General features: G+C 40.9%; 1 protein-coding gene across 3 annotated transcripts in view; it reads left to right on the top strand.

Moving 5' to 3' along the window:
* The first annotated feature begins 478 nt into the window (after positions 1-478).
* The window catches only part of ADCYAP1R1 (ADCYAP receptor type I), a 58315-nt gene continuing 47963 nt past the window's right edge, over positions 479-10830 (top strand). For all 3 annotated transcript variants that reach the window (XM_031062944.1, XM_031062945.1, XM_031062946.1), the window contains exon 1: positions 479-590. In XM_031062944.1, the coding sequence (XP_030918804.1) occupies positions 494-590 (97 nt within the window). In that variant the 5' untranslated portion in view covers positions 479-493. The remainder of the gene's footprint in view (positions 591-10830) is intronic.

Below are 10830 nucleotides of genomic sequence, written 5' to 3' on the forward strand. Positions count from 1 at the left end.
CACAAACTGCTTTTCAATTTTCAGACAAATTCCAAAATGAGTGAGTTCCCAAACCTTCACAAGGATTAAAGCCAACAGAAATTCATGGAGTTTAATCAAAGATATGATACGTAAGATTTTTGGTTTCGTGGTTTTTTTTTTTATTATTATTATTAACCCAGTCCTTCTGAAAGATAACTAAATGGCAGCAGGTTTCATACTCAAGGGAAAATTTGTTTCAGGCAATATTGGAGTGAAATTTGGATTAAAGAATGTCATCTTCTGGGAGAGTAAAGCCTGGTCATTACTGCGTGATGCCACTAAGGATTTTTTCCTATTCCTATAAATGAAAAATATTTTCCCAGGGAAAGTGACGCTATTTATTATTCTCAACAAGAATATTTTTATTTATAGAAGGAAGAACCAACCACAAAGCTCAGCAACAGTGTGAGGAAAGGCATGGATTTCCACCACTAACATATTTTATCCCTTCTCTTCCACAGGTTGCCCAGGAATGTGGGACAATATCACATGCTGGAAACCTGCAAGTGTGGGAGAAATTGTCTTTGTCAAGTGTCCTGCACTCTTCAGATTTATCATCTCTGAAGATGGTAAAGTATTTTCTCTTTCTTCTTCACCTCTGCCTGGTAAAGCCTCGTGGCCAGCACGAGTGTAAAACCTCACTTACATCCTAAGACATCAAAAACTCTCCAGCTGGGCTCCAGTTATAAATAAATCACAGAAAACCAGGATATTTGTGTGTAGATACGTGAGTGTGCACGGGGTGGGAGGGGAGGTGTGAAAAAAAAAGCTTTCACAGATTGCACAGCATGAAAATATCACAAATTTGAGCTGCTAAAGGGAATATTCTGCCTTTGGGTCTCACTGAATTCAGTGGGGACCCAAATCTTTGTTTGAGTCTTGGGGATCACAGTTGGCATCAATTTTAGGAAATAATTAAAATGTAGAGCACGTTCTGCTTGTGCTGAAGGAGAACAGAGGCTTGAGATGAGCAGTGAGGAGCTCCATGTTGGGGGTTCAGGGTGGAATTAAAGATTTCTGGAGAGAGGCAGAAGTTCCATCACTTTTTTGTGTGTGATGATTTTTGTTTATGTCTCATTAGATGTAAACATAAACATAGATATAAACATCCTTCTGTCCCTGTGCTAGTAATTAACACAGATTGGTCCATTTGCTCCCAGCACCCACTGCAGATCCCTTAATTAGCACTGTCCTTTGAGGAACAAGTTCATTTTTCCCAAAGTTTATTTTATCAATTAATTATTTTATCAATTTTATCAATTTAATTTTATCAATTAATTATTCATTTACAGCCTTGAGTCAAAAATCTGCTTTTTTTTTGCACTGCCACACACACGGAGCATCATTTTTAGGAGACAGTGTTTTATACACAGCTCCAGGAAATCTGAAATCCTCACTTTTAATCCTCACATCCATTCCAGCATGTGCAGGCACAGGCATCACCAATGTCACCTAACCCATGACCCACTTCAGATACAAGATCAACTCAATTTGATCTGTTCCAGGTCTTAAGTAAATGGTTAGCTGTTAATGGAAAACAATTTTAAATAGAAATATTTTTATTTATTTGAATTTGATTATTTAAATTAAAAAATAGATTTTTTATTATATTTCTTTTACATTTACTTGAACCAAAATATTATAGATTTAAATAAAATCAAGATTTTTATTGTATTTATTATATTCACGGCTTCTATTTGTTTAAATAAAGATTTTATTTATTTACATAAATTATTTAAAGAAAAATAATACAAATTATTTGCATTAAAACATAATTTCTTTCAATAAAAATGAAAGTATATTGTATATTTCATATCTATTATATAGGCTTTTAATGTAAGTTTATATTTATATAAGCTTTATTTATTTATTTATTGCTCTATTTATTTCCTCTATGTAAAATAAAGGGCTGAAATAATATTTTTCAATATTTTTCCCAGGATTTACAGATCTCCTCACACACTGTACTTCCCATTTGGCCTGTGATGGGGTGACAGTATGACCCTAAGGGAAGAATTTTCCATCCAGTGGAAGCATATGTCCCATTTCTTTATCTCTTCATGGGATCCCCAATAAAAGTGACAGCTCTTACCTTGTGTAGGGCTGGGTTTGAGGGGATTTTGGACATCTGTTCACCAGGAACACACCCAAGATTTATCATTCATTAGATAAACAAATAAACATTTAACCTGGAGTAGCTGGAAATCTCAGCAGATGTGGCTGGGATTGCACTGCTGACCCCAAGGTGGAATTATCAACATCCCAATTATCAACATCCCATTCACTCTCCTGGCTGAATCAGCATCAGCTTTGCCATTATTGCTGCTAGTTTTAATTAGCCAAGTGTATTTGTTCAATGAGGGTTTAATGAAAAAAGCCACATTTCATGATGGTTCTCTAAATAATGGGTTATTACAGAACTCTAATGTTTCCAAGACATGGATAATCACATTTTAGGGATTGTTATAGTGTCCTCTGGCTGCTGCTCTGTTTATGGAGCTAGGCTGGTCATGGACACTAATATTTATTAATAGCAAAATCATTCCTAGTACAGCAACATTTTTATATGGCCATAGATAATTTTTACAAATGCAGCAATGACTTTAAATTATACTTTTAAAAAGTTTGTGCTCTGAGGCACCTGAAGGTACAACATAATCCCAGGGCAATCATGGGGTGTCCTGATCTTGAAGAGTAGGTGGGAAATATCTCACCTGGCTTTGGATATTTAAATTTAGATGTGAATTTATGAAGTGATCACATGGATTTCTAGTTCAGTAAATGGAAAACAGTGGGCTCTTGTAGAAGATGCTTTCTCTGACCCCTTTCAAATGCTTGTCTGGAGGTGAGCAAAGTCACTGCTTGTTTTGGGAATTTCAGAAAGGAATCTGACTGCCTTTGCTTGGATGTCTGATTTTCATATGGAGCAAAATGGGGAAAAAAAAATAAAAGAGACTACAAAAGAAAAATTAACTAACTAAGCTGTCATCTGGAGGGATGCTTTTTGGAAAAAATTAGCTCTGTATTTAGCTAAAAATACCAGCTGTTGCTGGTTTTAATCTGCTCTGCTTTAACCTTCATTGCCATTAAACCAAAGAGTAATTTTTGAGCTGCTGTCAACATCATGCAGAAAGTTCCAAGTGAAATTCCGTGTGCTTGGCAACCCTGCCTTCTAAAATTTCATTTCACCTCTCCAATCCTCCAGAATCACCAGAATTTTTCATTCCTTTCAGATGCAGGCTGTGAAGAAAAATATCATTCTCAAAATCTCTCCACTGGAGATTCCTTTCCTCCAATGGAAAAAATCTTATTAGTTCCTGAGTCTTTTCTCATCTTGTAAAAAAGTAGGGATTACAGTGCCTTTCCTTCTAGATAGTTCCCCAAAATTAATTTTTTCCCTCTTCCACATGGATTTCTGTGACTGATATCCATCAAACATTATTTCCACCAGGAGCTGTCACTTCCATGATCTCTCTCTTGTATATTACTATTTCTCCAGTGCTCTCCCAACACTGGCTCCAGAAACACCCACTCCACAACAGGACATATTTAAAGCATTCTAAGGCATATTTGAAGAGGTAAAAAGAAGAAAACCATATTTTCTGTGATGTTACCTTTCAGTAGGACATAGCAAAACCTAGAGATGGCCCTAGCACAGTGATCTGCACTCCCAGCTGGAGAATTTTCTCTTCTTTGTTTTTTTTTTCCCCTTTTTTTTTTTTTCCAGACAGAGGTGATATTGCCTGGCAATGGAAATCTGCAGAAGCAAAATCTGTGGCTCTTTCTGCTTGGCACTGTACAGCTGAAATATTCTGGAATGTGTAAACACACCCAAATGGAACTCAATAACCAGATCAGAAATGAACATATTTTCAGTCCTTTGATTTGCAGTAAGGAATAATACAAAGGATAATTGACAGTTTCTGAGCGTTGCCATATGCTCCACATTTGGAAAACGCTTTCATTCACAAATCCAAATAATAAATATGAGCATCTCTTACTGAATCTTCCAGCAATTCAGGTAGTTTATCTGGTGCTCAGTTTAGGATGCTCCCTGCTACATTTACCACAAAACATGGTTCACTGTGTACAACAGAGAAAATTCTCCTAATTTTTACCAAAGGCAGAAAACCTGTCCTATGTTGACACCAGGATTAAGGGTTCCTAATTAAAATCCAGTAGAATAAAGAATGTAATCAGGTATTAGAGAGTTTAAGAGGGAATTACATCCTATGCTCACATTTCAGAACCAAACTCTTTGGCTTGTTGCTTCTCTTGGTTGAACACAATCAGTGCTCAGGCAATGAGCTCTGTTATGCCAAGAAATTGGAAATAGTCTGTCACTGATCCCATTTAAAATGCAGGGAAACACTCAAGTACTTTGTTGTACTAATTAATTGATTAATTGATTGTGTAAGAAACCCAAACCTCGTAAGTGCTGCAGTAGAGATGCCAAGGGTGGACAGTGGGATTAATGAACACGGGGTTAATTGGATTTGGGAAGCAGTCTGTGCCTGAGTTTAGATTTATCCCTAATCAACTGGAATAGGATGACAAGAGAAGAGTTAATGAGAAGGGAAGTGATGCTCTATCTTCAAATCCTTTTGTGTCCTTTCTTGGGGAGACAGTCCTGGTAAAGGGCTTTAAAAGCTGACATGGGGAAATGGTACAAAACCCCCAAGCTGGGTGAAAAGACAGTAAAAGTCATTGACTTCCCAAAGTGAAAGCTGTTGGAAATATTTGCAAGTTACAGTTTCTATTAGTTTGGGTTATGTATTGATAGTTTTCTGTTTAGACAGGAACAAAAAGTGACTGATAAGGATCAGGGGCCTCCTAAACGCCCAAATATCCCTGGAAGATTGTGTGCTTATTTTCTACTGAGGTAAAAGATGCAGGGTTTTGTTGCTACTGCTGAAATTAAGGTCAGCATTGCAGCAGAGGGAAATTGGAAATTGCATTAGCCTGTCAAAAAGGCAAAAGATCAACGCAAAGGTCCAGATTTCTCTTCAAGGATGTTTTGCCTGGATGAGTATTCCAATAGCCTGTTTGGAAACTGAGGGAAGAAAAGCCCTATAACCAGTTCTCTCTGGAAAACATGTATGACCCATCCCAGCATTCTCAACATGGGAATGATAATTAGCCATTGGAGCTTATTTTTATTTATTTATTTATTTATTTATTTATTTACTTGTTGAAGCAACCAGGACTCGGAAACCTTTGTTTCATCCTTAATTTTACATAAGATCCTACATAGCAGTCATAATCAAGTTCAGTGCAAAGGTATCCATTTTATGTATAAACCATTAAAAAATTAAAAATATATATAAAATGGCACTTGATAGATAACAAGCCATTTTCAGCTGGTTTTCATCCATGAGCTTTGCACAGGCAGTAAAGCCATGAGATTACTCCAGCTTTTCCAAAGAGAGGAGGACAAGCTGTAATTAAGCCTCCATGGTCACAGCATCATGAAGTCCATCTGCAATGCAGAGAAAATGGGAGGGAAATGCAGTCATCAAAGAACAGTAACTGGAGCTTCAATTCTATTCAAGCAGCTGAGCCTCTCAGATGCTTTCTAGCAGAAAAAAAAGACGTATTGTGGCCTTTCCCACCAAATTATGGGGACATAAAGCTCTGTGTCTCTGATACTCAAACGTGCAGCATGAGCAAGAGCTTTTCAGCTGAAGATCAAGTCCTTGGTCCTCTGCAGGGTGACATCCTGCAGTGGTCAGGGGAAAGCTGCAACACAGCTCAAGAACTTTGATCTGAGAGCTAATTTGGCCTTGGTGGAAAAAAAAAATCCTGCACCTTTGGGAAGAATTCAAGGGTGGAAGATGCTGAGAGCTGCTGAGTGGTTTGGAGAACACTTGGACTGCAAAAGGTGATAGATTGAAGTATCACTGCAGGGGCAACATGAGCAAATCCTTCAACCTTTCCTAATAATCTTTGCTCTGTTCATCTTTCTCCTCTTGACCCAAATGTTTGGGGAAAGAGCTCCAGGTGATTGCAGGATTTTAGGTGTGGTGGGCACACATTCATGCTTACCTTTGAACAAGACATTTAATTTGTTTTCTTCTCTAGGAGTTATTTCAGAACTGACAATCTCTTTTGGGCAATGTTTCAAATTATTTCATGGTTCTTGTTTGAAAAAAACTTTTGTTTTTCTCTCAAATATGATCCCTGCCCTCCCTAGAGCTAGGAGACCCTTCAATAGTAATTGCATTGATCCTGCACTCTGATGGATGATTCTGTGACAGCCAGACTCAAAGGAAGGACTCACATAATGTTTAGATGATGCTTAGTTGCTATGGTGACCTCAGTCCACTTCTAGTTTCACATCCTTTAACAGGAAAGAGGAAGAAAAGAATAAAGCCATGATTTCCCTTAAATATTATTGATCATATCTGTGCATAATCCTGCCTTAGCCAGCCCTGTGTGCTCTGGCCTTTCTGTTCTCCATGTGGGACCTCACTGGAATTCTCCCATGATTTCTGGATCTTGTCCCTGTGCCCTGAAGGTAAACTGGGATATAGGAAGAAATTAGTTCTGTATCAGTCTGTCCCAGCCTTTACTACACAAATCTCTGGGTAACAAAGACTTGCAGAAGCTTTTTCCTCTCATGGTAGGACAGATATCTAAACCCAACTGGAAATTCCAGTGCTTCTGCCCCTTATGGGAGAAGACTTAAAATCCAGGTGAACTTATCTTCAGGTAGATAAACTGGATGGAATGAGTTTGCCCCACAGGATCAGTTACTCAGATGTCCTTAGGCACCAGGTCTTATTCAAACACACAAGTATGAAAAAGGCTTCCTAATCTTACCCTTGATTATCCTCTGCCCCAGCTTTCGTGCTTTCTAAATAAAACAAACACCAATTCACTTTGTAACATCTCTGTGTGAGCATTCTGTTCATAAATCCCTTTGTCAAGGCAAATTGTGATCTGCAGTAAATAATGGAATAATAGAATCCCAGAATGGTTTGGGTAGGAAGGGACCTTAAAAGTCTTCTCACTTCCATCCTCTGCCATGGGCAGGGACACCTTCCACTATCCCAGGTTGCTCCAAGCCCCATCCAACCTGGCCTTGGACACTTCCAGGGATCCAGGGGCAGCCACAGCTTCTCTGGACAACCTGTGCCAGGTCCTCCCCACCCTCACAGGAGAGAATTTCTTCCTAATATCCCATTTAACCCTGCCCTCTGTCAGTTTGAAGCCATTATCCCTTGTCCTGTCACCTCCTGCTCTTGTATAGTGGCTTTTAATCTCCAGTTTAAAGTATTGGCTATGGGGCATGAGGCTGGAGAGACCCAAACCCCTGGAAATTGTTGTGGGAAGTACTTAACACAGGGAAAGGTGTGTGCACATGTACTCTGTGACCTTGCCTGCCTGCTACTTCCTACAGATCCTGCTAATAAAACTGCAAAACCCAAGCAGGTAACCTAACCCTGGATTAATCAATCGATTATGGAATCACAGAATGGTTTCTATTGCAAATGACCTTAAAGATCATCCAGTTCCTACCCCCTCCCATGGGCAGGGACACCTTCCACTATCCCAGTGATGCCTTGTGAAGGCTGACCTAGAACAGAGACTGGACAGAGCTAAAGAATAAAGCAGGGATTTATTAAAAGGATCTCCTCCATGGATGCACCTTGGGCAGCACAAGAGCCCAGCCAGGGCTGCACCCAAGATGAACCAAAATGGCCCCAAAATGCACGAGCGCTCCCGGGGTCTCTCCCTGGGATCAGTTCTGCTCCATTTGCATCTTGCACTTCATTGTCCCATTCCAGCTTTAGCCCCTGCAGTCCCACCCTGCTTGTTTTTCTCTCTCCAGCCCACGGTGTTTGTGCTCTTGGGGCTGAGATTTGGATCATTTGTCCTTGGTGCCCAGCTGGAGCAGGAATTGTTTTGTCTCCCTGCTCTGTGCACAGAGCTCAGCATGCCCTGATATGAAACCCAGACCCACACACTAAAGCAGCACAGAATCTGAAAAATAGAAAAGCTAAACCCCGAGACATCACCAGGTTGCTCCAAGCCCCATCCAACCTGGCCTTGGACACTTCCAGGGATCCAGGGCGGCCACATTTTCTCTGGAAAACACAAAGAGCCATAACAAAGGAGCTGGGATGGTTGGATAATGTGTGTGTGGGGTCGTGTGTGTGCAGGCACAGGACTGGCAAAGGGCTGATGTCCCTTCTAGGGACACAGCAGGAAGGGTATGGAACCAGAACCCGTGTGGGGAGCTCAGAGAGTGCAGAAAAGCTGCTAAGTAGCCTGCTGCTGCTGACTGTGGCTTTGCCAGCCGGCTGAACAGATTGCTGGAGCAGGAGAGCAGCAGGCAGCCACGGGGAGGGCAGAGAGGAGGCTCAGTGCGGTGGATGCCGCGGAGTCAGGTGCGAGAGCTCACTGGTTTATTGTATTTAGAAATTGAATGTAAAACTTCTAATCAGTGCTGTATAAAGCGGGAATGAATAAATTAAACTGCTGCCCAGCCAGGTGGTTATCCACATAGCTGGACAGCAGAGAGGAGGCTCAGCGTGGTGGATGCCGCGGAGTCGGGTGCGAGAGCTCACTGGTTTATTTTGTATTTAGAAATTGAATGTAAAACTTCTAATCAGTGCTATATAAAGCAGGAAAGAAAAAAATTAAACTCCTGCCCATCCAGCTCGTTATCCACATAACTGGACAGCAGGATAACAAGGGGTTGTAAATAACAAGGGGTTGTAGATGTTTTCCACAGCCTCTCCCTGCCCCAGTGGCTGCACTTTCTGCAGGGACACAATGTGCAGTAAAAGCAGTGCAGGCTTTGCACGTTGATCTTAATGCTGTCAAAATCCAAAACCTTTTGGAGAATTATCTTTGTGGAGCAGCCCTCCAACCCACAATACAGAGATGAGAACAACAGGTCCATGGGAGAAGTGTGGGCAAGCCAATTCAGGACTGAAGAGCTTTGGAAGCCTTTCATCCCCTCCTGCCCTGCCACTAATAAGGGACAAACGCTGGAACAAAAGGGTTAAATGCGAGTTGTGTTCAGATAAACAAAGCCACGGGAGGCCAGGCAGGTGGAGAGCAGCCAGCACAGATCTGGCACCAAGGAGGAGATCTAAAAGGCTCTGAGGCTCATCGTGCACAGGCTGGTTCTTGGCTTCAGCTTCCCCATCCCTGTCCACTTTAAATCAGGAGCAACTGCTGTTGTCGAGTTTCTCATCAGTTGTTGCATAGTGAGGGGTGAATTATGAGTTCTGGGTCTCAGTAAATAAAAATCAAAGAGGAAAGGCTGATAAATGTGCAAGAAAAGGGCAGGAAAGGTCTGGGTCTCTGCCACCAACACTATGGGGAGCCATTGGCAAGTCCTTGGATTGTTTTTTTCTCCCTCTTTTACCTCGTTCTGCAGAAAACAGAAATAAGGAGAATTTTCTGTACTTGGTCTTTAGAATTGGTAACTCAGCATTCTGATAGATCTTCTATAGGAGCTCTGAGCAGTGCTGCAAATAACATCTAATTACCAATGTCAATTAAAGCATTAATTGTAAATTTGCTTCCCAAAGAGTGACACTTACTTAAGTCTGGTCAAACAGCAAATAACACAACCTGTCAATACACTGGATAAACCATCCTGTGCTGAGGAAATCAGCAGCTTCCCCAGGAGTTTATTGACTGATAAGAGCAATTATTGATTTAATAAGTGCTGTTCTCAGGCACTGTTTAGTATCTGCTGTTGTGTCCATATTTCCATAGTCTGGGTTTAACTGCATGTGAGAAGCACAGATGTCATTCAAAGAAGTCATAAAGTTGTGATATTTAAGATGTTGCCATCATGGAATAATAGAATTATAGAATGGTTTGGGTTGGAAAAGATCTTAAACCTCACCCCGTGCCCCCCCCCTGCCATGGCAGGGACACCTTCCACTATTCCAGAGTGATCCAAGCCCATCCAGCCTGGCCTTGGGCACTTCCAGGGATCCAGGGGCAGCCACAGCTTCTCTGGGCACCCTGTGCCAGGGCCTCTCCACCCTTTCAGTAAATAATTTTCTCCTAATACCCAACCTAAACCTGCCCATTTTCAGTTTAAAGCCATTCCTCCTCATCCTGCCCCTACATGCTCTCCTCAAAAGTCCCTTGTAAATGTAACCCTTGAATTAAACCCCTGAAAAATGTGTTTCCAGTGGAAATGCAGATGAAAATCATATTTTATTTATTCTTCATTTCTGAGAGAGCAATGCATTTTATTAGACCAGTGCATAATCATATTAAAGGGCTTTCTCTTCTTCATCAGTGAAGTCAAACACACCCATTTCTCGTTTGTGTCCTAAGAGTAGGAAAACAAGAAGGTTTGTGGGAAAGCCCACTGAGTGAGGGGTCCTGTAGTCCTACCCACTCCATCACTGACACCAGAGTAAATTTACTCAGCTCACTCTTGAGTCTTAAAGGCACTAAGGTGAAAATATAACGCAGGAAAACAATATTTTGAGGTAATCTTGGGAAAAATGAGAGTGTGTCTGGGATTCCTTACAACCCTTTAGATGCAAGGTCAGGTCTGTGTAAACATGTTCAATGTTGTGCACAAAACAAATCCACTTGAATTCCATTTCATTGTCAGCCATGTGGGAAAGCAGCACCAATGCCATGGATTTCTGTCAAATAAATATCCGTATTTTGCTGCAGGATAAAGAAACTTGCACTGTCTGAAGGCAAGGCAGCAGCTGCAGCATGCAGGAATTCAAAGGCATGTGGTGGCTGTATGTTCCCTCATGTCCTTTCATATACATATATATATATAAAAATATATCTGTTTATATATATATATTT

The sequence above is a fragment of the Geospiza fortis genome, unplaced genomic scaffold (genome assembly GCF_000277835.1).
Source record: "Geospiza fortis unplaced genomic scaffold, GeoFor_1.0 scaffold34, whole genome shotgun sequence".
Classification (NCBI taxonomy): domain Eukaryota; kingdom Metazoa; phylum Chordata; class Aves; order Passeriformes; family Thraupidae; genus Geospiza; species Geospiza fortis.